The sequence below is a fragment of the Cimex lectularius genome, unplaced genomic scaffold (assembly GCF_000648675.2).
Source record: "Cimex lectularius strain Harlan isolate CLEC.00 unplaced genomic scaffold, Clec_2.1 scaffold168, whole genome shotgun sequence".
Classification (NCBI taxonomy): domain Eukaryota; kingdom Metazoa; phylum Arthropoda; class Insecta; order Hemiptera; family Cimicidae; genus Cimex; species Cimex lectularius.
The window spans coordinates 309,190-334,650 of record NW_019392902.1 but is presented as its reverse complement, the minus strand read 5'-3'; the positions used below and the strand labels follow the sequence as shown (position 1 = coordinate 334,650).

At 35.1% G+C, this 25,461-nt stretch overlaps 2 protein-coding genes across 2 annotated transcripts; both read left to right on the top strand.

The window, feature by feature from the left end:
* On the top strand, nucleotides 1–1,117 carry LOC106674037 (trypsin alpha-like). The gene has a single exon (XM_014406473.2). It carries the CDS (start codon nucleotides 81–83, stop codon nucleotides 1,074–1,076), a length of 996 nt encoding a protein of 331 aa, XP_014261959.1. The 5' UTR covers nucleotides 1–80; the 3' UTR covers nucleotides 1,077–1,117.
* Nucleotides 1,118–23,380: 22,263 nt separating this feature from the next.
* On the top strand, nucleotides 23,381–24,913 carry LOC106673979. The gene is made up of 4 exons (XM_014406390.2): nucleotides 23,381–23,787; nucleotides 24,285–24,524; nucleotides 24,587–24,789; nucleotides 24,856–24,913. The coding sequence occupies exons 1-4, from the start codon at nucleotides 23,491–23,493 to the stop codon at nucleotides 24,911–24,913; spliced, it is 798 nt and encodes a 265-aa protein (XP_014261876.1). The 5' UTR covers nucleotides 23,381–23,490.
* Nucleotides 24,914–25,461: the final 548 nt, after the last annotated feature.

Here is a 25,461-nt window from a genome sequence, read left to right as displayed (position 1 = left end):
ATTTTAATTTTCAACTTAGCAATAGAGTGTAAATAAATAAATAACACGTGTTAAATTATGTTCTCGTAAATATACCAAGTATGTCATTTTATGCTATTTATTTTAACAGTGTTACGAAAATTGTTGTTTTGGTTTTAGCTTTAAGTAGTACATTTTTGAATTTAGAATGCAGACCTAACGACGTAAAATTAATCGGTGGAAGGAATGTAGCTGGAAATGAGGGCCTGTTCATGGGCAGTCTGCAGCGAAGCTCCGACGGACAACATGTGTGCGGCGCTGCGTTTTACTCGTCCTTCCGGCTCATAACCGCATGCAGTTGCATTTACGAAGGTGCGATAAGCACAGTGGCCAGATATACCAGTCGAATTCCCTCAGATTACCAAGTGACCGCCGGCAGTAGGTACAATGTGAAAGTGGACAATGAGTTCATAGTGGTCAAAGTAGCCTCTTTGCAAGTTCATCCGGGATGCAACGTGGACGAGGACACGAACATGTGGGTGAACGACATCGGCGTCATAGGACTCGAAGAGCATCTGGATCAGAGCAGCGCACTCAAATTTATTCAGTACTCTTCTTCCCAAGCCGACTACTATGAAGACCTACTCCGATTGACCGAAGACACGTCCTACTGGCTGAAAGGCGATAAGCAATGCTATGTTTTTGGATGGGGACACAGCACTTACGATACAGTTGGCAAGGCATTACCCATCAGCCCAAAATCGTATCTTCAAACTCGAGCTTTGCAGTTCCTGGCTCCTGACGAGTGTCAACAACTGCTGTGTCAGGTCAGCGACGAAAGCTGCAGGTTCTTGCCGGAACAGAACAACGCGTTCTGTGCTCAATCCGTCGAGCCAGGCGAAGGAGCTTTCTGCTACGGCGACATGGGGTCTCCTTTCGTCTGCGATGATATACTGTACGGCATCGCGTCGTGGAATTACGAATGTGGCATAACTCATAAGGTTAACGTTATTTTTAAACTCGACATTCCGTTTATGGATGGGTTTAAATCATCAAGTCAGAAATCCAACACCGCTACGTCTGCATTGCTGATTATATTGTTTCTAAGAATATATTGATAAATTTTGAAAATGTCGACAACGTATTTTCTATTTGAAAACATCAAACACGTGTTCAAAAGTCAACTTTCACTTTTTTATTTGAATTTTTAAACAATTCTTATGAATTATTTAATTACAAAAATGCCTAACTATATTTTTAATTGTTTTTTGTTTCACTTTATAATAAAAAAGCATTCTACTCTGATCTGAGACGATCAAACTGCATGCCCATTACCTTGCAGACATCAACAAAATATCGTTTAACTTTTTATAATATTAAACAATAATAAAATAATCAAAATAAAATTATTTACGTAGAAACACAATAAATCTAATAAAATAAATTCAATAAAAGGACACGGTTAAAAATAACGCTTATACAAAACACTGAATCATGTAGCATATAGAGGTAAAAATTTAATACATAAATAATACTTCATAACGATTAAAAGTAAAGTTGTTATTTTATTAATGTCTAGTTATTTGATTTAACGAACCCCTTTGCAAAATCTTACTTAATGTTTAATATAGACGTAGAAAATCAGTCTAATGTTTAACCTACACTGCCTCTTACAAAATTCACTTGGATCTTTGGGACAAAATATCCGCAAGTTTTGAAATATCGTTTGGCAGTTAAATTGGTTTAGTTCACAGACAAGGTATGAAAACAGTTTTGTTAATGTCGCGATAATGCAAATCGGAAGGAGGTGATGTTGGAGCCAGTTGCAACTTGACCTGGTAACATGTTCAACATTAGCCCATGTTACTGATTAGGAGCCATTGTCGGTGGTCATCAATCATCGCCACGGACGTGTTCGCCGTATCACAACGACAGATGGCTGGCTACTTACCGTTTGCAATTTCACAGCAGATTTATGTAAATGTTATTAATTTTCTTTATAAAAGGGCAATGGTTTGATAATATTTATGATTATCGATAGAAATCATAGTCATCTACGCTATTTATGCCTGGAACTTTTAAGAATTATAAATATTAAACAACTGTCTTGACGTACGTTTAGTTAATGGTACAAAATCACTTGTTGTACAATATGTAAATCGTTTAGATATTAAAAAAAAAACTATTTATGATCAGCGTTATCCAACAGGTTTGGACTAAATGAAGAATGGCTTAAGAATGAAGAAAGAATGAAGAAATCAACAATTAGGTCGTATAAAAGCAATATAATGAATAATTATGTTTCCTATTCAGAGGTTTCATAAAAACACAAATAGAAAAATTCTACCAAAATTTAGATTTTAATGCGTATAAAGATAAAAAAACATTGATTGGTTTTAATTCTATAAACTTTTTGAAACAGTAATTTATTTGAGGATATATTTATATATTTACAAATATTTACATATATGGTCGCATTGAAGGGGGCAAATAATCACAAATGTTTTCTTATTGCACTTCACTTCAATAGTAGACAAAATTCCCCGCCAGAAAGGAGGTCGTGGGGCTATTTCCGACGGCTTATAGATTCTAGAGATGGTAAACCTCAGGGTGTGAAAGTGGTGGATTAAATTTGAAAAAGGACTCCACCTTTTTAAGAAGAGAGCACTGCGACCAATATTTCTCTATTGGCCAACTCCATTGTTTTCTAGAGCTAGATGTTTAACTCTTCATTAAGGTGAAGGATTGTCCAAAATTCCAAATCTTGTATCCTTCAGACCCTGACTTTTTCTCTCCAAGGAATAGGAATCTCAGCCTACATAAACATTTGCGTCAACAGAGGACAGCCTACAGTCGGTAGATTTTTGCCACTTACAGTTGTCTTGAGTCCAACTATTATTATTCTAGTCCTACCACGTTGAAAATTCAGCCGTTCTGAGTCCTTCTGATAGTTCCTGCGATGGGCTTTGATTTACTTTTTCGTATGCCTCTGCAGCATTCCCAGTGAACCGAGGACTTTTTTTAAAAACCTATAGTTAGACTGATCCACGTGTTTGGTAGTATGGTATTTCACAAAATGGTTCATGGTGATTAGGTGTCTTCATCAAACACTCTTTGGCCGATTTATTGGTCCTTTCGTCGCCCCTCTGCTCTTGTACCCCGGTACAAAAACATGGGTAATTTTGTTGTGACAGAGACAGGGTAGTCTCAGAACTGTACTTAGGATCCTGAAAGCCCTTAGCTGTAATGGATTCGCCCACCAAACCACCGATCGGAAAGTTAGATAGTTTTACATACTGATCACTGGCATCTGAGCAAACACCTACACAACATAGATATATTTATTGATGACTCCGTTACACAATGATCAGAAGAAACTGTCACCCTTTTCATCTTAAAATGGAAAGCAACCGCTCGAAAGGAACATAGTCTCTAGTACCAAGGAGACCGAAAAAACATAATTGCAACAATGACAGTAGAAACATGAATGTTGAGAAAATGCAAAGTAACGAACAGTCATCAAATTGGGATATACGAATATTGTCGTGGTAGCTTGTGCGAGGAGATTTACTTCGGCGTACAAACGTGGCATTCATTTTCCTTTGTCTACACCACACTATACAGGAGAGGTATGCCTTAACAGATCATCCATAGCAATTGTTGGATCGAAATCATCGGCTAATACTCTTGTTTAATCGCCAAGGCATACCACGGAATGTGTAGTTGGGACATCTGATGTATAAAGGATTGGTCTGACCACCCTGCGGTATTCCTGATGCCAGAGAGCACTACTTGGAATAATATGATATTAGGCCCGAATAAACAGCTCTGAAATATAAGAGTGAACGATTAAGTGTAGCATTTTAGAAGGACATGGTTTAATTTTTTTAAGGAGAACCTTGTTCCATATCCTGTCAAACTTGCTCCACGTCAAGAACTTATTCTTTGTGTTCAAGAAAAAAATATATGCGGTCTGTAACGCAAACCACTTACTGGACGGTTGAATGATGAGAGCGAAAGCTAAACGGATGGTTCAAATCATATTACCATGCTGAAAAGTGTTCAAAAGTGATGTTGCTATGTCTATTTTTGTGTCGGTATTGAAGGTTTTTATTTTAATTTATATCATTACGGTATAAGTTAGATATGTGCAAAAAGGCGTCTGGCAGACCAAAACAACGTTGATATGAAGCTTCTTTCTTTTAGATCACTAAATATTTTTTTCTACTTTAATCACTTGAGATTCACGCAAATCTGTCTACGAAGAGGAGCAGGTTGTAGAATTTCATTTTTCGTAGAAAGTATTGGATGAAGAGTAGTCCTTTGTTGAGACAGGTTGGGAAATTGGAAAGTGTTATAAAAGAGATAAGAACTTTTTATCGCCAATAATAACCTTTTATTACTTATGGTGTTAATTGTAGCCTTAAATCACGGTAGCGCCCTAGCTTTCGAACGATTTAACCCCATCGGGGTGATCTTGCTCTTCCCAGGACGTGCTAGAATGTGAAATCTATAATGAAAAACGTAGGAATAATGGGGATGTTGAAATTGTTAATAAAAACAAACTTTTGTAAAGATATACAATAAACCTTTAATTTGTAAAGGAGGAATTGATAAAAAAATCAATTTTTAAAAGAATTTTAATAATAATGCAATGTGTACCGTTAAATTATACAAAATGAAAAATATATACTTTTCAATAAGAAAAACAGTTAAGCTCTCCTCAATGACACATATGGTAGAAAAATTACTTTTTCAGCTTTTACTCTTTACCTTAACGTTGACAGAAATTTGGATGTTATCTTTGATTTCTATATAAAAAATTATATAAACCATCTTGATAAAATTTTCTGTAAAACAAATAATTACAAGGTGAATTTTTTTTTCAAAACTTTACCGGTATGTAAATGGATGACCAAAAATAAAAAACTTATATATCTTTTTGATACACTAATTACTTAAAGTATCTACCAAACAGATCTTTGAGCCATTAAAAAGGAGTTCATATTTATATTCTTTTTCTTGGAATTCTGACATATTTCAAATAGGACACAAAGTAGTTTGCTGTTATTCGAGTAAGACGAGCTTGCCCCTCGGCAAATAATGGTGCTATACGGTCGGTTGAACTTTCTTCAAGCTGTCTCCAAAGACATTCGCTCTTTTATAAAAAAAGAGAGAGAAAAAACGGCTTTAACAAGGTAATTAAAATTCAGATTAGATTATGCGCTGAGGCTGCATTAATGCACTGTCGAGTGGCCGGATGATCCCCCTTTTACAGCCGCTAGTCTGACTCTTATCGCCTATTGAGTTTGTTCAACGACCGTGAAGCGACAGATGAAGATCCTTCGGACGGGCCTTTGCAAATGTCATTACGGATTTTGTCAACTCATAACTGCCGACGATCCCTTACTGGGGGCCCAGTCTATTGCCCTAGGTCAGGTTCCTCGACAAATGCCATTCGCCGACATTGTATCTTTTGTCGTGGGCCGATTCTATAGTGGTGATCAACGCTGATAGAATTAAGCTGTATAGATAAAAATCACGGAATATACGTTAAATATGAATCGATTGATCGTTAAAATGCAAGAGAATTGTGAGGTTTTGTGAAGAGAGGATGGTTTTATCAAAAGCCTGCCGCTAAAGTTTTAATTAATATATTTTTTATTATTCGAGAGAGAGACAGAGAGAGAGAGAGAGATGGAGAGATAGTGGAGAGGGAGGGAAGGAGAGAGGTAGAGAGAGAGAGTGAGAGAGAGAGAGAGAGAGAAAGAGAGAGATGGAGAGAGAGGCGAGAGAGAGAAAGAGAGAGAGAATTTATTCTTGCTTGAAATTCAAGAAAGAAGAAAAAAATTTTGTTTATGAGCTAATAGCCGGCTTTAGAGCTAACAAAAAATAGACAGTAATGGTATGCTGTATATTTTGATCCCTGCCCTCCATTTCATTCGGTCATGCCGGGAAACAGGGTTGTCCAATCTCTTCCGGCATCCCGTCATGACTTTACCATAAAAATGTCCAAAGTTTAATTATGCGGTATCGATTTTATCATTAAAGGTTCAGGAAGGGTGAGGAGGCAATAGCCCCGAGCCGGTGTTTAGTGTTATTGGCTGGCAAATCCGTTCGCCCTCTCATTTAGAGATATTGTTCAATGTTTACCGACTCGGCGGAAACCTTCGGCCAACTGTAAATATATCTTCGCCAACATAAACACTCTCCCGTATCAAATTCCTAAATCTCCTCGGGCTCTCTTGTCAGCCCGCTCTTAAAAACACGGGCTGCTTGGCAAATATTTTGACTTCTGATGAATATCTGGACTTGTACGTTTGCCATGTTTGCAGTGCAAAAATTCAAAATTTTTCGTTCAACGAAACGGATTTCACTTTTTTTAAATTAGGATTACTACTTACCAAATAAAATGAAAGTAATAATTGTTTGGAGTTGGTGGTATTGCTTGGTCTAGTAGTTAAACTTATCGAAACTTGTCACTTTTTACGTGGTCAGTTCTTTCTTTTGTCTTCATCTTCTTACTGGCCACGTTTGACTTTGTCTTTTACATTTTTTCAATCATTTTATTATGGCCTTCAAAAGACTCATCAATAAACTAAAAGGGATGCTACCAAGCAATATGTCCATATTATCAGTTCCTACCTGACAGTTTAGAGTCAAACAAGAAGATCAATATTCAAAATTAAAAATAATAAATGTAGGAGTACCACAAGATAGCAAATTAGGTCCACTCCTTTACTCGTTATACACCAGTGATTTTCCGAAAATAGATGGAGAAAAAATTGCAAGTTTGCAGATGACACCACCATCAACCATCCAGCCAACCAATATCCTTCAAAATGCCTATAAGAAGATAAACGAATGGACAAAAAATGGAAAATCAAGCTAAATCATCTTAAATCAGTTCATCTAGTCTTTACAAACAAAAAGTAGACCATGTTCCATCGTTCACAATCGATGGAATTACTATACCATACAGCGATACAGCTAAATATATGGGAATAACCTTAGATTCCAAGCTGAGATGGAAAGTACACGTTAAGAAAAAAAAGGACAGAAATAGGTTTATGGTATAGACAACTATCATGGTTGATAGGACGTGGCTCCAACCTTTCTATACAAAATAAAATATTATACAAACAAGACCTACAGCCTATGTGGGCATATGGTATTCAATTATGGAGCTGTACCAAATACAGCAATATCAAAATCATACAAACACTCCAAAATAAAATCTTACACAACATGGTGAATGCACCTTGGTACGTAAGGAATAAGGAATATAGGGATCTTAAGATCCCTGAGGTCACGGCGGAAATACAAAGATTTGCCGCCAAACACCAGTCTCGCCTTAGCCAGCACGAGAATGTAGAAGCGACCAGACTCCTACCTAACCAAAATAGATTAAAAAGAACGAAGTCATATGCACTAGTGTAGATAAAATTAGTGATTAGTGAAATGTAAATCCTATTGTACCAATGGGTTTATAAGAAAGTAAACATTTATTTATTATATATATATTATTGTAAAATTAATGGTTGGTCTAATAAGACCAATTTTAATAAATAAATGTAATTATTATAAAAAATTAGTGTGGCCTTGCCATGCATGACACCTAATATTTTTCATTTTCTATTTACATGATCCGGGATCCAGGTGAATACGACATTGCGAATTCGACTAGCTCTGCATGCCTTGTCATAGTCTTCCTCGTCCTTGTTTTCCCCTGTAATGATGGTATTTTAACTTTTTAAATTTATTTTAAATGAAAGAATCATGCTAAAATTGATTCAATATTGTAATTTGCGTTTGAGGATCACTGTGGCCGAGTGGTTAAATCGTGCCTTGCTACCGATAGCGTTAAGTTGGTTTGAATCCCAGCCTCTCAGTAGTTTGACCTTTTGTCTACAACGCCGGATGGATAGTTGGACGTTAAGTCCCCTGTATCATAGGAATTACTTTACTTTTTCCTGTTTTTAATTTTATATAATCTGTTCATAGGCAGGGTGATTTCTATTATTACTGACATATTTAAAAAAATATAAAAAGTATTAAGAAAAATTAATTATAATAAAAATAATACAACAACGAATAATAATAATAATCCATTTACGTTTTCGTGGTCAATTGACCATGTTACTTCTTTCAATCGACTGACAGCGGGATCCCGCTCGTGACGCTGACTTTTTTATCTCAACCAAGACCTTACATAGAAAGAATAATTAATTGATGGAAATAATAATAATAATACAATGTTATTGAAAGAAGAATCTCGGCCAAAGAGAAATATAAAAATGGAAAAAACAACACCAATTAATCTTGGTACTGTTGTGTGAAAAGAAAGAAAAAATAAATGAATTCAAACAAATAAATGAAAAGTATGTTGAATAGTATATACGTTATTCTTCTGAATGAATTGTCTCCGTTTTTTTTTCCAGACATCGAAAACTAAGGCAAGTAGGTTGGTAAGAAAAGAATTTTTCCTAATAGTGTCATAAAGAGAGCAAAATTAAAGGAAATGCTGCAATGATGGTAATTCCTTCGACAAATTTAGCGTGGTATGCGTCCAACTTGTGTTTGCCGCCAATATCAAACTTATCATTCAACATATATAAAATAAAAATGACAACATTTCGACGCACCTGCGCGTTTCATATTAAATTACTAAACTAATCCATTATGCTTATCTACACTATTTTGATCTGCCAGTCGGGAATCATTTCATTATTTTTAGTTGTTCCTGTATTGTACTAACTTTATTAGTGGTTTTGTGTAGTTTTCTTGATTTGGTCACAATTATTCTGCCGTGAAAACTTTAATAGAAATGTCGGCGTTTGTTTAGATTAAATCACTGTCTGTTTTGGTAGGTTGTTCGGTATTGAATATACAAAACAAACGTGCGAATGAAGAACAAAATACTTCGAACATAACATTGCTTCCCGTATACTCGGTCGTCCTAAAAAGGACAATGAAGATCTTTAACATCCGCACCTAGCCTATTCGGCCTTATCGGACGTTTTGATTCTCAAGATGAGAGCTGACGCACCTCCGCATACGACAGAAGGGTGTTACTGCCGCAGCGTTGGTGTAGAGGCAGCTCAGCCCCGAGGGGCCAAGACAATCTCGCTCTCCGCTTGCCCATTCCGAGTGGTCGGGTCCGCATTAAGCATGGAACCGTATACCGCGTGCAAATGGCTATCTAAGCCGAAACATCGAACATAACAACCGAAAATTAAGAGAAACAAAGAAAATTGTCGGAAGATGACACAAAATCAACAACGGAACCTAGCCCAAAAATTCCATGATTCGCCAACAATAAAAAAAAGTTTAAATTGCTTGCCAAAAAAGTGAACATACTTGAAAACATACTTTTAGAGCGATATTCAATGATATTCACAGAGAATGGAGTGTGATAACTGAATGGAACAAACAAAGTAAATCTTAATCACATACATTGTAAGCAGTCTTACAAATGAATATTTACGAAAGGAACAATTTAATTAATTCAGTCAAAATTTATAATATGACGATGCATCATACAACGATCCAATTTTCTCCCCGGGGTCACTAGTGGCCATAGAATCACTTCCTTCCACTTCGACCTAAAAGACCTATTTTGAAATTGACCTTCTTTATTTCTATTGAGAACATTCCGTGTATTACTTCGTTAATTTCTCTAGGTGCTAATATTGCCTAATCCAAAGACGCTGTATAGATCCTGGTTAATGCTACGGAGTCATGAAGGTCCGAGGTCTCTGCTTTTATACCGACAAGTTTCTGTTTCATGTTACTCATTTTTTGAGATGGAAATTGAATGAGCAAGAGTTAGTACAAAAGCCTAAGCACAGGCCTTCTATTTTTTTTAATTCTTGGGTACAGAGAGGTGGTGTGGTGAAATCAATCGGTGTCGTTTTTCCCTTCTCCATCCATTTGTTCAGTTCCGGAGCGGGGCTGCGTCGGTCTTTCGGCTCGATCACGGACATGAGTTTGATTCCTATTATTTCTGATCACGTTATAATAAATAATAATGACGTAATACTAAACATAAACAATTTTATTAAATTAAACCTCTTGAAATACATATTTGGTGCTTTCTAACGGCCTAGCTTGGAGCACGCTAGTAACAAAAAAAGCAACAAAATAAAACCCAATTCGGAAGGTTTAAACTGCGAGTCACACTATTAAGCTCTCTCGCTGAGGAAATGGATTTAAAGAAATGTGGAGCTTTTTAAATTGGACATTTATCTTAGGGGAGGAGTGCGAACTGGCGGGGGTGAGTCCAATACGCGTACTATCTCCCAACCCAGCTCTCGCCCGTTTTCACTCTTTTAATTTCCTAGTTACCTTAGTTGGAGTTAAATTGCGTTTCACCCTCGATAGTCTCCGATGCTCTTCTTGGTTTAATCAATTAGGGTCCTGAAACAAAGGAGTTATTTCGACGAGACATCCGTGCCTCTAAAGGAATTTCAACGGGCTGAAAAATTCCATCGCATTTCCCTCTTTTTTTCTCGCTCAAAGAATTTATAATTTGTCTTTTTCAGTTAACATTTATCTAGATTAATAAATAAAATTTCTACACCTTGATAAATACCACGCGATATTTATAAAATTGGAGCATTATCACTCCTCACCTGGGATTTGTGTGCACATTTGCAGTTCGATTTTTTAAATAGTTGGAATTGAATCTATGTTTGATTTATTGTGAAATAATGTTATTTCTATGCCTGTTCCGGTTCGTCTTGTGATCATAGTAGGATGTAGAGTTTTTATTTGATATGTTGGTACGCTTTATGTTGTACAATTATGCCATCGTTCTATTGTTTAGGTTAATAAATTCGGTTGACATGTTGGGTTTAATACATTCATAGAAAAACGACCGGCTAATCGTCATTTATTTCAAACTTTGTATATCCATTTTCATCGTTATATTAATTATAACATTTTTATTTTAATGAAAACCAAATTAACGAGATCATAAATTAATGAGTTTTAATAAAAAATTATTTAATTATGATAGTATGAAAGAAAATTCACGAAAATCCCGGAAAATCCTTTAGTGATAGATTAAAATGTAACTAAAAGTTTATTACCTGGTTTTGTTCTTAAAATTGCATATTGCCTCATAATCCCCTCTGGCCTAGTGGAAGACATTAAGTCTGCTAAGAATTCAGAAAATAAGCGATCGGATTTCGTCTTATGAAACCGAATGACATTCTTCAACAAGAGCGGTTTGAGACTGTTTAACACTTTTTGGAGGAGTCTCATTATCATGTCTCATATGTGAACCATAGGATTCATGAAAGAAGACGTACTTGCCCATATTCACTACATTCTCCATGTAATGGGTAAGTTTTCCCCGATAAACGGAGCGAATGTGACCACAGCTTGTAGAAGAACATCCAATATACCTAGCTGTCAAAGTTTCTTTTATATAAGAGTTCAATACGGGAATGGATATTGATTCCAATCCATAAGCTGGCTGCCCTTGAAAAGGCAGCTCCCGCATGGCACATGAAGCAAAGCTTCTCCACATACTGTTCTGGCCATATGAATGCGACAAACCGTCACTCAACTGTGAAGAGAACAGCCGCATTGTTCAAGCGTCCAAGCAAGAGATGTTTTGTTGTTTGTCTTCTTTCTATTCGATGCCTGTTCATTAATAGAGAACATGACGCGGGACGGCTAGATTATTCTTAGGAATCTCACCTTTATATTAGGGATCATTTGAAGTTGACTGTCTATGAAGAAAGCCGTTAAATATCGTTCCCGTAATGCGGTAAGAGCAATAAACTTTCCCAAGTGTCATACATCTCGGTCGACCCCTCTTCGATCGGCATTTCCGTTCGTCCTAAACCGCTGAAGGCCACGGTGGTTGGTAGACGTCGTTGGCCAAAGCAACTGCCCGGACTAGATCTTTTCGACCTTTTACCATGTTTTTAAGAAGAAAATAATAATTAGTTCCTCAAATTCATAGTTTCACCAAAGAAAAATATTTAAAAAACCAATTAACTCAATCGACAAGTTAGCTCTAGAAAGGATGAAATTGAACTGAATTTCTTTATTTTTAATCTAAAGGATGTAAAAGATTTAGTAACACTCTATAGAGGAAAAAACAATTTATTAATGCTGTGTGTACGTTTCAAGTCAACTAGATATTATTAATCTTTATACCTAGTTATTAAGAAAAATAAAAAGTACAAGCGTCCGCCGTTTTTTCTTTGACTGTGTTAATTAACTGTTAATTGCTTGCTGTCTTGAACAAATGAAATTCGTGTGTGATAAATATTTTTTTAAATTTATTGCATGATTCCTTTTTTATATTACATGCTTATAACAAGTGTGTTCGTAATACATCAAATAATTACGTTTTTATTTATAGCATATGGTGCGTGTGTGTAGATTGCAATGATTTTTTTTACTTATTCTAATTGTGTCTTAACTTAGCATCACAGTAAATTACAGTCTATAGAGTCAAGGAACTTTAGAAAGTGTTCACTGTAAACTTTCGTAAGCATATCCCACGTTGGTGGCCATGCGCCTCCCGTTATCACGTACCGCTCAAACTCTGATCTGCGTATGAAATAAAGCACAGTAGAACAGTATGAGATCCCATGTCTGTTCCTCTGGATTACTGCAATGATATTTTGGGTCCTCTGTAATTTTGAACCGATGAAGGTATACTCGGTTTTTCCCGTGCCCAGTAAGTCTTGGGTCAACATATAATGGTGTTTAAAAGTTTGCTCGGACAGGCATCGTTGTGAAGAACGTTCTGATGTGAAGCACTTTTGTTGTCGCCGACCATTGTTTTTCCCATCTATCTTTGCTTTCTTGTCCCGTCTTGGAGTGTATATAGTTAATTGGCACACTATAAAAGCTAATTTCTAGCTATCACCTTGGCTAGTGTGTCAGCTGCTTCGTTTCCAGTGAATCAACAGTGAACTTTTATGCGCTGGATGCTTATAGACCAACCGTCGGTATTTTCTAGGTGGAAAGCCAATTGCCTGATTTCTTCAACAAGAAGCGGGTGGTTTTGACTGTCCTGAATTAAGATCAGGGATACTTGGCTATCTGTCCATAATGTGGCTGTTATTTTATCAGGGTTTGGATTGTATCCCACAAGCCACGTTAAAACTTTGAGAATAGCCAGAAAGGGGGCGTCGGTGGCCGCAAGGTTTAGTCGTTGACACGGCGCTCATCACTGTAAGGTAAAGGTCCCGGGTTCGAATCCAGCGGCCCTGCATTCGAACCCGACATACTTACAAATGGGCTTTTTTTCAAAAACACCGGCACCCTGAGGGTTTATATGACCTCTGCTGTTGCGAACCCTCGTTAAAAAAAAAAAAAAAATAGCCAGAAGTTCGGCTTGATTGTTGGAAACGTTAAGCCGTTTTTCTATACAACGAAGATGAGCTTGTCTTTGTTGTTAAAGGTTTTGGAATTAACGGCTTATGCTCAAAGTAAAACTTTAGCTGAATTATTAAATCAATTTATCAATTCACGACCGCCACGGAAATATATTGATGGTTGTTACTTTTTTTTATCTTCCAATAGACTAAATCAATTTTTCTATTTTTCCTATTTTCATTTCGAACGCAAAATGTATGCAGTGTAGGCTAATCTTATCCAAAACTGTACCCATTATTGTTGATTTTATTTAACAAAATAACCCTCTTACCTGGGCAAATTAAAGCGTCCCTTGCGAATTGAAATGAATTCTAATTGAATTAAGACAAAGCTTTCTCAGTATTAGAGGGGGATGACCTTATCGTCGGTGGGGCCCTTCAAGAGTCAGGGGGCGCCTCTTTGAATCTTTAAGTAATTAATAAAGGGGTTGGAAAAGATAATTAGGGGTGGCCGCTGATCGGCTCGGCAACAAAACAGATTTAGAAGAAAGGTTTTGACCCTGGGATAAATGCAGCGGAATTAATTGCCGGCAGGAGTTTTCCGCGCTGTTTAATTGCCCCCTGCCGGTACTTCAAAACTGATAAATATTTATCTGGAGCCATTGAATAGATATGCATCGCTGATATTACAAAAGGGCAACATAACGATTGTAAAGGTTAAATAACAACTGATTTTTTACCTATTAATTTTTTTGACTCGTACAAAGGCGCTTTAAGTCGTGTTAAGACCATTTTCATTTAATTCTTAAATTATTTAAGATAGAAAATTGCAAGATTGGAAATCGAATCTCGCAAATGTAAGAAACGGACAGTCGAAACAATTTCGAAAACTGCGATTTTCGATCCCACGTTGTTAACGAAAAGTAAACATAAAAACTACATTATGGAATTGTTGTTTGGTTGTTTTCCATCAATTTGAAATTGGAACTCTCACATATTACTGTATAACAAATTGGTTAAAATCGTAGATTGTAATAAATTTTTGTTTTTAGTTTATAATAAAAAGGTACCACATTACATTATGTATATGGGGGAGTGTTACAAAAATGTAGATAAATGTCGGAAAACTCAACTCGTTCTACACAAAGGTCATTTTAAAGGTGTTTTTCCAGAGAAAACCACTTTTTTTTGTTTTTTGTTTTTTAGATAAAAGCACAATTATATCTATTTTTACACTTTTCCCCCACATTTGGCGACATTTTTGGAATCAGTGTTAAATTTTCTGAGGCTAATTCATTTTCATTGTTGGCAAGTTTCTTTTTCAGGCCGCCATCACAGCACAAATTAGTAGAGAAAATTGAGAAAAATTTTCTTACAAAAAACGTGGCTTTCTCGAAAAAAACTTTAAAACGGCATATGTCAGGAATGGGTTGAGATAGAAATGTGTGGTTGGCGGCATTTTACTACATTTTTGTCTAGTTTTAACGCCTTGACTATTGTCCATCTATTTTTGTATATGTGACGCGAAATAACATTTAATTTTATTATTGTATATATCGCGTAATGCTTAGGTAAATCGTAACTTGTTTAAAAGAAATCGATAAAGGTTAGATTTAGATTATTTACAATATAAAAATTTAAATACCCAGACCTTCCTTATCCTATCAGTCCAGAGTCAAAAGAGGCGTGACAAATAATAATTTATAACTTACTAATTAGTCGGGATCTAATTAGAAGGTGGAACGAGTCGAGCACGAGTTGAGTTCGGAGGGATGTTGACAAAGAGTCATTGGGAGAACAAGGGGCTCTGGAGGGTCTCCAACAAAAAACATGGCGAATTCACCTCTTCTGATTAGGGTCCTTTTCCTCTCCTTTGCATTTCTAGGGCCTCCAAACTTAAAGTAAGGAGCGTGAGAGTTAGAATGTGAGAGAAGAATATTTATTTATTATATGTAAGGGTTGTACCGAAGGAAGTTAGATAAATATCTGTCTGTTCTAGGCTAATCGCGATTCCGCTGGGAATACAACCTGAGGTGGTTTACTTAGACAGATTAGCTTGACCAGTTTAATGGAATCGATGTTTATTCCTCGCGAATCCTTAATGGTTTCAATTTCTAATCAGTCCATGTTCAAGGATGGGCTTCATTAATAAACGGAGGCCGAAGTCCATTCGCAGTTGCTCCCCCGCCAACGTAATTGTAGAAATATTTCAGGAGACGCCAACTTTAGTTTCAACCCAGGTTAAATTATTTAAAGGCGAACTAAACTGAAAACACCTCAGTTCAAACCGCACAACTTTAATGTATCAATGTTAATGGGTTCGATCCTGTTCCCGGATTATCGCTCCATTTTGGAAACAAAACTTGAACTTTTAGAGATAGGCAGACAATAAATCTTGCATTTATTTACGCTACTGTGTCTTCTTTATGTAAAAACGTTTGTAAATTCTTATTTTAATTAATCTGCTTGAAATTAAAAACGATGACAAACTATTCTTATCGCTATAGAAGCATGAAACTAAAGAAAACATAAACATTAGATCTATATTTGTTCTTTTTGTGTTGCCAATAATTTCTTGTAGTGTGTACAATATCACACAAAGCAATGTTCAAAAGGGAGGCTACGTTCGTGGGATCACTGAAACGTTATTTGATGATACTAGGTCGAAAATTAATAGAGACGAAGCGTTAGAAGCGTTTAGCCAATAGGCCCTAGGAGCTGAGAAAATCCATTTTTAAAATAATGTGCACAATCGTATATAATGACAATAAACGTATAAAATGACAAGTAAATTAATTAAAAAATAAAATTATTTTTGAAAAACCAATTCGGATTTGGTTTGAGCACTTTTAAATATGAATTTCAAGCTCTTTCATAACTTTAGTATGAATTAATTCTGGTAAGCGATAAATACGAATTCAACAAAAACACTTTTTTTATATCTCTGTTTTCTTATTCCAGTAACACCATTGCGCGCTGTTTAGAGAGTTCGAAATCCCTGTAACGTTTTCGGTGGAAGTCCATTCTCGCTAATAAATACATGTACTACAATAAATATATTCATCCACTTCTTACACTAACTATATACCATTAAACACAGTAGGGGTGACACTGCGGTATTTTAAATTCCACTCCCATCATTCCTCACTAAAACTTCAGAGTGTCTTAACTAAACTTAAGTCAGTGTGAACCAGTCTATTTTGTGCAATGTCCCACTTAGACTTTTTCAAATGCCTTCTAGTCCAACTCTTAACCGTAACGTACATATTCTATGTACATAATAGTAATATTAAAATGCCCATTGATTAAAGTTAAAAATTATCGGGAAGATCACTATGGTGTAATTGACAAAACGCAAATCAAACGTGATATGATCACATCAGTAAGAATCATTTTTTTAATCGCGGTCGTTTGTAGACACTAAAGAGTTTGTTGGTACACGACATCTGACATTCAAGTATAAAGTACTTTTAAAAGGGCATCTGATAGATCTAAATTATTCTTCGTCGAAAAATAGTTTTCTTTTCGCACTTTAACAGGTGCATTAAAATATTTGCCATACATTAATGAATGTCTAGCTAAATTACGAAATAGCCAATTTCAGTGAAATTGTACATGTGATAAACTTTCTTTTCTCGAAAAGAAAAACAAACATCCATAGATTTGGTTGAAATTTCCAAATTTATCAAAATATCAGATAAGATGCAGTTTTCCTCATGTAAATCATAATCTTAGAAAGTAATACGATTCTCGAAATGCATTTAGTTCTATTATTTTTTTTTCACCGGATAAATCAGTTATATTAGTCCGCATAATACTGATTAATATTATTTCATGTAAAATATTGCGATGTTTCGTCAATTTGAAAATCATCACTTGCATTGCTCTCGATTATCAAGTTTTGTACGATTAAAAAGGTCGGTTTCTTAAATTTTTAATTTTTTTTTGGGTTCATAAATTTCATCTAACATTAAAATTATGATACAAAATGATACGGGTTATAAATTGTACCGTATTGTTTGTATATAAAAATCGAAACGCCAGATCTTATTTTCTATTCATTGCTTTATAGATTTGGAGTAAACTGGAGAAGTGTTGACATTGAAAAGCTAGAATTGATAAAATATTATATAAGATTATAAGATTACATTTATTGTGTTATTTAATGTATATAAAAATTGTATTTTTAAGTGTTTTCTTATTCCTAAAAATGCAAATAGCTCGCATATTAATATTTATGCTAATTTTCCCAAAGATTTAAAAAAACATTGGTTTTTCATTATTCTAGAATTAGGACCTTTAAAAACTAAATGAATATAAACTGACAATTTAATATATANTTATTTATTCGACACTTTAATAAAATAAATAAAATAAATGACGAAAAAGCGAGACTTTACAAAGATTTTAACAAACAATAATTTAAATTACTGCAGCGATGACGATAAAGCCAGCCTTACTTGAAGTGACGATAAAATAAAATGCCAACAGTAATTGAAAAATAGCGTGAAATGCTTGAGCAAAGGAATAACCTGAGGTCCAACAAATAAATTCAGCTATTCCATGGCGAACAGAAGCTACTATATTCAATGATTTTTCAATTAAATAACGAATGAGAATTGGTACATAGTTGACTCAAAATCTAAAAAGTTTTGAGCTCTGCAGTCTCTCTCTCTCTCTCTCTCTCTCTCTCTCTCTCTCTCTCTTCTCTCTCCCTCTCTCACTCACTCACTCACTCACTCACTCACTCACTCAACTCAACTGATACGGCGGTGGTCAATTGGCCAGCGTAACAGCATAACTGATTGCGGTTGGAAGAGGAAACTCCATGTATCCGGCACAGCCGACTCCCTGACCAGTCTTTAATCCAATTCGACGACTGAAGTGACTAGGAAGACACCGTAAGACACAAAGTTGCATGCTTTGCACCTAATACCTTCTCTTCCTAGCGTTCCATCAGCATCATCACCATACCTCTAAAACAAAAGAGAGTACAATTGCTAGAAACTATCAACAACAGATATATTTTGCATTATTAAAAAATACCAAAGTGATAGTTCACATATTATGTATCAGATTCATTCAGTGAGCTCCATGTAATGCAGTATTGTTCTAAAAAAACATAATAGATCAATTGAATATAAAATAATTAGATAGACGATCAACCCTTGATTTTTTTGATTTTTAAAATGTCGAACGACTTTCAGAACACAATTATTGACTCGGGTCAACAAATAGCAGTCAGTTATTATTACTAGAATGTCCCTCGTCGTAGTCATGATTAGAGGAGGAACCTGATTTACCCTTGGGGTTGGGTAGAATTGCATGCCAAAATCCGCCAGTATGTCCTGGTTAGGCAAACATTTCCAATAATACAACTATCAGGTGCGTGCCCCGCCGACTAATTGAGCCGGCGGTTATTGATGACAATGCAGTCGGTAGTAAATAACTCTAAATTTGTCCAATGTTCCGAGAGAGCCGACTAATGGCGGCCGGGAGGCTCGTTACAATCGTAAAACCGTCAATTTACATTGATAACCCCCCTCAAGAGCGACGTTTAAAATGAAAATATACAAATATATTCACAGCGACGTGGATATATCATTTGAATATCGCCCAAAAAAATAACAATAAAATAAATAACAGTAATACACCTAACTGTTCCTTCAATTAAAACAAATAATCGCTCTTTTCCAAAATTGACATTTTCCTAAGCAATTATTTAACTTTTATTTACATCATTCTGGTTATCTAAGACTGGGATAAAATTCTTACAATCAGAATTTAGTTTGTTTTTACGTTACATCAATAGAAATAAAGCTGTGTATCAATTTAGTTAACAACCTATTTAAAAGCACGAATAATAATGATATCAACATAATCATATTCACGTCGTAATAAAGTTCGCCCATGCTTAGCTAAATAAATATCAACTCACATAAATACACTAAAATTACATTGACCAAGTAATTACAATCCGACTGAGATTTATTATACTGTATATATTCCGACAAGACAATGTGATTTAAAGTTTTTACTTGTACATTTAGCTTAATAATTAGTATAAATCCTTAGTCGTAAATCATCTATTAACTGTGTAAACATATTGATATTATGTCATTGTTATCTTGTTGAGTATGTTAAAGGGTAAGTGAAATTTGGGGGAGAAAAAAAGAGGGTGTGAAATAGACAGAAAAATAAATAAAAGAGATAGAGAGACATATAGAGAGAGAGTGAGAGAGCAAGAAAGAGAAACAGACATGCTGACAGAGAGAGAGATAGTTGGATATATATATATATATATATATATAGAGAGAGAGAGAGAGGAGAGAGAGAATGAGAGGACACAAAACTGATAGATAGACAGGTTGATAGGTAAATAGATAGATAAAAAGATGGATAGATAGATATAGACAGAAAGTTAGATAGATAGATTAGGAGAGCGGGAGAGTGAAGAAAAGGAGGTAGAGAAACAAGCAGACAGACGGGTGGATAAACATAACTTGTGAGAGGAAGAATGAGACGAAGAGAGAGAAAAAGAAAGGAAAAGTAATAGAAAGAAAGAGAGAAAAATAGGGAGGCAGTGAAAGAAAAAAAATAGAGAGAGAGAGAGAGAGAGGAGATAGAGATACGTCTTAAACGTCTTTGATGTCTTAACCCTGGGATCTTTCGTATTGAGGGAATGATTGATAATTTAATTATTGGTTTTTTAATATGATTCCGGGAATATGTAACATAGTATAATAAAATAGTAGTTGATGACCATGTGTGTATTATTACCAGGCCTCGTACAAATGCAATCAAATATTGTATATTACAATAAAAATATATAATTTGCTGTAAGCACGCGCATTGCTGAGTGCCGAGAGAAAACGTGATATTTTATTGACAAATCCAAATATTTTCAAAATGATCTCAGTTTAAATGAGATTTTACTAACGACTACTTTTTATTGACTATTTAGTTTCAAGATATTTTTCAACTTAAAAACATGCACTGGAGGTCATTTGTTTGAAATAAAACATGCATTAGTGCTGATTTTTTTAAAAGTCGTATTACACTTTTTGAAGTATGAATGAATGTGGCCGGTTTAATTTTTTTAACTTTTCAATCGGAACATTATTATATTTCTTACTCTTCTTACAGCATCCTAGTATGGCTCGGCCATATGGATCGAATTGTTTGCGATGAAATGCAGGCTTTTAATTTCCGCGGTGATTCCAGTCACGTGGCACTGGGATTTCATTAGTGCTAGGCCCTTTATCAAGAGATAACAAGGAAAAAATTATACCGACAGGGACGGGCGAATTGATTGGTAAGTGAGGTCTCATTTGAATACACTATGCCCTCCCGGTCTTCGACCTAACAAGACATCCCACTATACATATTTATCAGCGTGTCCCAGGGACACAAAGCCAACTCTCGTTTTTCAATAATTTTCATCCTCTGGAAGATATTTTATGTTTATCAATTTTAAAAGCGAAACGCTTTGGATAATGATTTTCACCTGGATTTGCATCCAGTTGAATAAACCTTAAGTTAACTGAGTTACTATACTGTTGATACATGTTATAGAATTAATTAATTTGACCTACATATTTATTGATGATGATAGCATTCAGCAAGGGTCATGTAATTAGAATTGCATGTACAATTGCAAGATTTGAATTATAACGTATGACCACATAAATTTTATACGTGTTGTGGCATATATATGGATGTCCTGTGAACAGACGTCAATACTTCGGGAGGTAAATGAATCCATGTTAAATTGGAATGAAAGATCTTTATTGTTAAAAGTGTAATTCTCCGTTGTAGCTAAGGAGGTCAGTTTTCACGTTAATTCATAACTTTATTATTTAAAGTCCTTCGTATCTCATAAAGTGTTAATCCTCCTTAAATTCGTTTACACCAATGGACCGAGCTATTGGAAAGCCTGTGTGAATCATTTGTCTTTTTATTCTTTACGATCAATTACAGGAATTATCCCAAATAGTGAAGACAATTATGTATTATACTATTTATGATTATTTACATTTGAAATATACACAATTCCTTTTAAAATAAATAATCAACCCGAATATTTCTATGTCACACTTACTACAAATCTCATTATAACTTCCCTGAAGATGAATGAGACTTCCATACCTAGCGTACACTGTCCGGTGAATATTTGGATAAAATGGTTGATGATTTTTCAGTGCAGGCAAAGAAACAGTTACATAGACCCAACACGATGGATCGAACTTCCAATGAAAAGAGACCGCATGTATCCAACGAGAGCTCATACTGGATTCGACCCATTGAGACCCATTTTACATGAAATACAAACAATATCAAGAATCAACGCTGGGCACATTGGATACGGACTTGACCACGAGCCCAAGAATACCAAACCAAGGCACAATCCACCAAGCCTCAATAGGCCGAAGTAGAGGCATTTAATGGCAGAAATATTCCTAAGTCCTGAACATTTCTCATAAGAAAAGCCAAATTTTTGAAAGACCGAGAAATAATGAAATCAATATGAGGTAATAAAGGAACATTTATTATCGAAAATTACACCAGGGTCAGTAATGGTCAAAACTTTCTCCAATTTACAGCTGTCCAAAAACAATATGAAAACTGATAAGGAGTTATTTTTTTAACCAACAGCAAACCCCATATAAAATCACTAAAGAAGACAAGGTTTTACAAGTAACCTAAGTTTCTGACTAAAGTTTATGCTTTTGATTATGGGTTTTGGTCTGCGAGTCGGTGAACTCATGTTGAACCTGTGCCGGTTCAAGTTCAAATTTAAGTTGTTAAATAGTGTTAATGGATTGTTCCAAAAATATTTTGAAAATAATGTAGATGACAGTACGAGAAAGAAAGAGAAAGAAATTACAGAGATGAAAATATCACTGGAATATTTTATACAAATAAAGCACTGAAGGGTTAAGCTTTTTTTCTAAATATATATAAATAACCACACAGGAGTTTTATACGGTTTTCATGCAATTTTCTCTGGCGGATTATACGTTTCAATAAACTATTTGCGTTATATATTATTAAATAAAATTCCTCTCTTATCGTCGGTCGTATGCATCGGCACTGTTTACACTGGCATTCATTTTTAATGTCGTGGATGAAAATCCTAACGAACTGTAACAAATTTTACCTTGAAGTATTCATTTAAATATAACCCGTGAAAATTTCAGTGAAAACAAATTTCGATGAATATCTGAACAGTTCATTTTTTAAATTTATTTTTTTAATATTTGAGTGTTTGTTAAGTGAATTTTATTTTTTTCCATTATGAACAGTCGTAAACTTTGGATTTTGAGAATATAAAATGTCTACTACAAGAAAAAAGAAGACTTTTTTCCATTTCGTCAAATCAACACCCAATTAATAAATCATCAGATCATCCCTTTGAATCGGACAAAGGGTTTCTAAAGAGGAATAATTCATTGGATCAGAGAGAAAATAATAAAAGACATCAAGAAAAAAGGCGAAACGGCCATTTGCAAAGGGGTAGATGAGAGATAAGAATCCGAAGGGGGAAAACTGACTTTTAAAATACTGTCTCGAGATAAAACCAAAACACATCCCGCCTGTAGAAATACGAAAGACCAGGGATTACTTTGGATAATGGTTTTAATCAGGGTCTTCGGAATTTGAAAACTTTTCCCACAAGTTATCCGGGTCGAAGAATAAAATGTTGCAAGACGCATTTGACGTTTTCCTTGTTTTTACTTGGCTGCTATAAGCTCAGAATCACTTTCTGCTTGAATAAACTTTGTTTAAATATATTTTTATTATTCGGGATTAATATCTATCATAAATTATTTTATATAAACCAAAACTTCACTTCCTTCTTTAATAAGGAACTAATAACAGTCTACTCCAGCATAACAAGAATAGTGAACAAAAAAAAAGGTAAATCGCTAATAAATTCTTTTGTAATTTTGCATTTAGATTATTTAATCAATGACCACATTGGCCGATATATTTTTCAAAAAGGCCCAAGCACATAATAAATGATATAATTAGCTAGCTGGCAAAAAAAGTTTGCAACTACCCTGTTCATCCCAGAATCGCTAACTTTCTGACATTGAAGGGGTTTAATTAAATGTTTTCCCACCCCCATGAGTTCATCTAAGGAATTATGCAATAATCCCCGAGTGTATTTCGAGGCAGAAATATGGCTCAGCTCTTCGACGACGGCTTCTTTTCCGAGCAGGAGAAATTATTCTACATGACGGGCTTCAGCATGAGGTCGAAGTCAAGAAATTTCCAAGCCTGGTTGAAGACTTTCGTAAGCATGTTAGTCGTATGCATCACGCCGGTGCAGCTTTTATTGGAAGCGGTTTTTTCCGAAGGGCTGATATACAGCACGGAATCCCTCGTCACGGCAATCATTATTTTCAACTCTGCTACGAAAATCATTTCTATATTTATCAAGGAAGACCTAATCATTTCTACTTACCGCCTTGTTAACGTAAGTGCACTTAATCAGTCGCGTTTTAGCGTTTGACCATCTTCAACGTATCTGTGCAATTCTGGCTCAAAAAAAAGTTCGTTCATAAAATATCAAAACACTTTTCCTACAGTATAAGGTTTTTTTCTTGACTTTATCAATTAAACTGTTTGTGAATTTTGTGTGTTAAAAATCACTGGAATATGCACTTATCTAATTTTGTCAACATTTGAATTATCCAGTTTTGCCCCAATGGTGCAAACATATATACTATTTTTATTATTTCATATGACAAAATTGTAAGTTTATCTTCCTGATTTCTTTCTCATTACTTATTGATGGTAAAAAAACAGCTTAATGTTACAAAAAATTTGTAAATTTAAAATCGTATTCTCTTGAGGTTAATCTTACCCGAAAAACTTGGTTTGCAAGCTACAATGGTTAATCTTAAAATAAAATATCACCTGTAATAACGACATGATATCTATTCAGTATTTTCGAAAATTTCATAATTTCAGGATCGAGTTGTTAAGGAAAAATCAGTCAAATGGAAGAACGCCATTCTCACCGAAAGCCGTCAACAAGTTGAAAAGATTCAGAAGTTTTTTCTTGTCAATTTTGGCGTATGCGTCTTCGCTGCTCTGTTAAACAGTGCTATAACGAGATATTTCAATCCAGAAGGCGGTCTGCCTCTGCGGCAATGGTTTCCATTCGACACCAGCACAAGCACAGGTTTCATTGCAGGTTTTTGCTATCAGGTCGTGATGAAAATAAGGAAAAGTTCCAACAACGTTTGACTAATGGGATGAAACCATTACAGATATTCACGACATTGTACGGAGTTATTATTTTCACATTCAACTATATGACATTCTGTGGCTTGGTACTCCACACCAGTGCGTTGATGAAGATCCTTGAAATCGATCTTGTGAACCTTGTTAAAGATTGCAAAGTCGATGATATTCAGGTTGATTTGAAAGATAAAATGAGAAATATCATTGACAGCCATATGACCATCATGAGGTTATCTCTCCATTCATTGATATGAACAAATATGATCGTTCTTTTGGAATATAAAATTATTTTCAGATTGGTGAAATCGATAAACGAAGTATTTGGAAATATAAAGATCGGAGAGGGAGAGTGAGAGAGAGAGTGAGTGAGTGAGAGAGAGGTGGAGAGAGAGATTAAATGTCTTAGTTAATCATGCAAAGTTAGGGTCTCGTTGACCTTTAAACAATTTATGCAGACTCTTTTGAGTTTTGAGAGAGAGAGAGCGAGTGAGAGGGATTAAGGGAAAAACATGTAGATAGATAAAGCAATGAACAGAAAGAAAGAAAAATAGACAGATGAAGAGTGAAATTGATCTTAAATATGCCGTTGAGTCTTAGTTTTACAAGAACATTTTAACAAAGAGAATAAAAAGCCAAATGTAATATGCTCAGCGATGTCAATTTTTACATAAAATTTACGGATCTTTACACCTGCAAACCTAGTCTCAAAAAGAAAATTTCCTAATAATATGTCCATATAAAAAGCATTTGAGTCAAACAATTTGATACACTATCAACTAGTGAAACCGCACACACTGCACATCACTGAATTTTTGTCAGTATTGTAAAACGGTTCTGACCCCTCATGCATGACACCCAATTGATAGTGGGTCGTTAAGCCGTTCGTACGTTTTACACGATA

Bases quoted from the DNA above. Each gene is read 5' to 3' on its own strand.
- LOC106674037 (XM_014406473.2), top strand. From the start codon at position 81: ATGTCATTTTATGCTATTTATTTTAACAGTGTTACGAAAATTGTTGTT.
- LOC106673979 (XM_014406390.2), top strand. From the start codon at position 23,491: ATGGCTCAGCTCTTCGACGACGGCTTCTTTTCCGAGCAGGAGAAATTA. The intron at 23,788-24,284 runs GTAAGTGCACTT...TCATAATTTCAG, and splicing joins CTACTTACCGCCTTGTTAAC to GATCGAGTTGTTAAGGAAAA. The intron at 24,790-24,855 runs GTTATCTCTCCA...AATTATTTTCAG, and splicing joins AGCCATATGACCATCATGAG to ATTGGTGAAATCGATAAACG.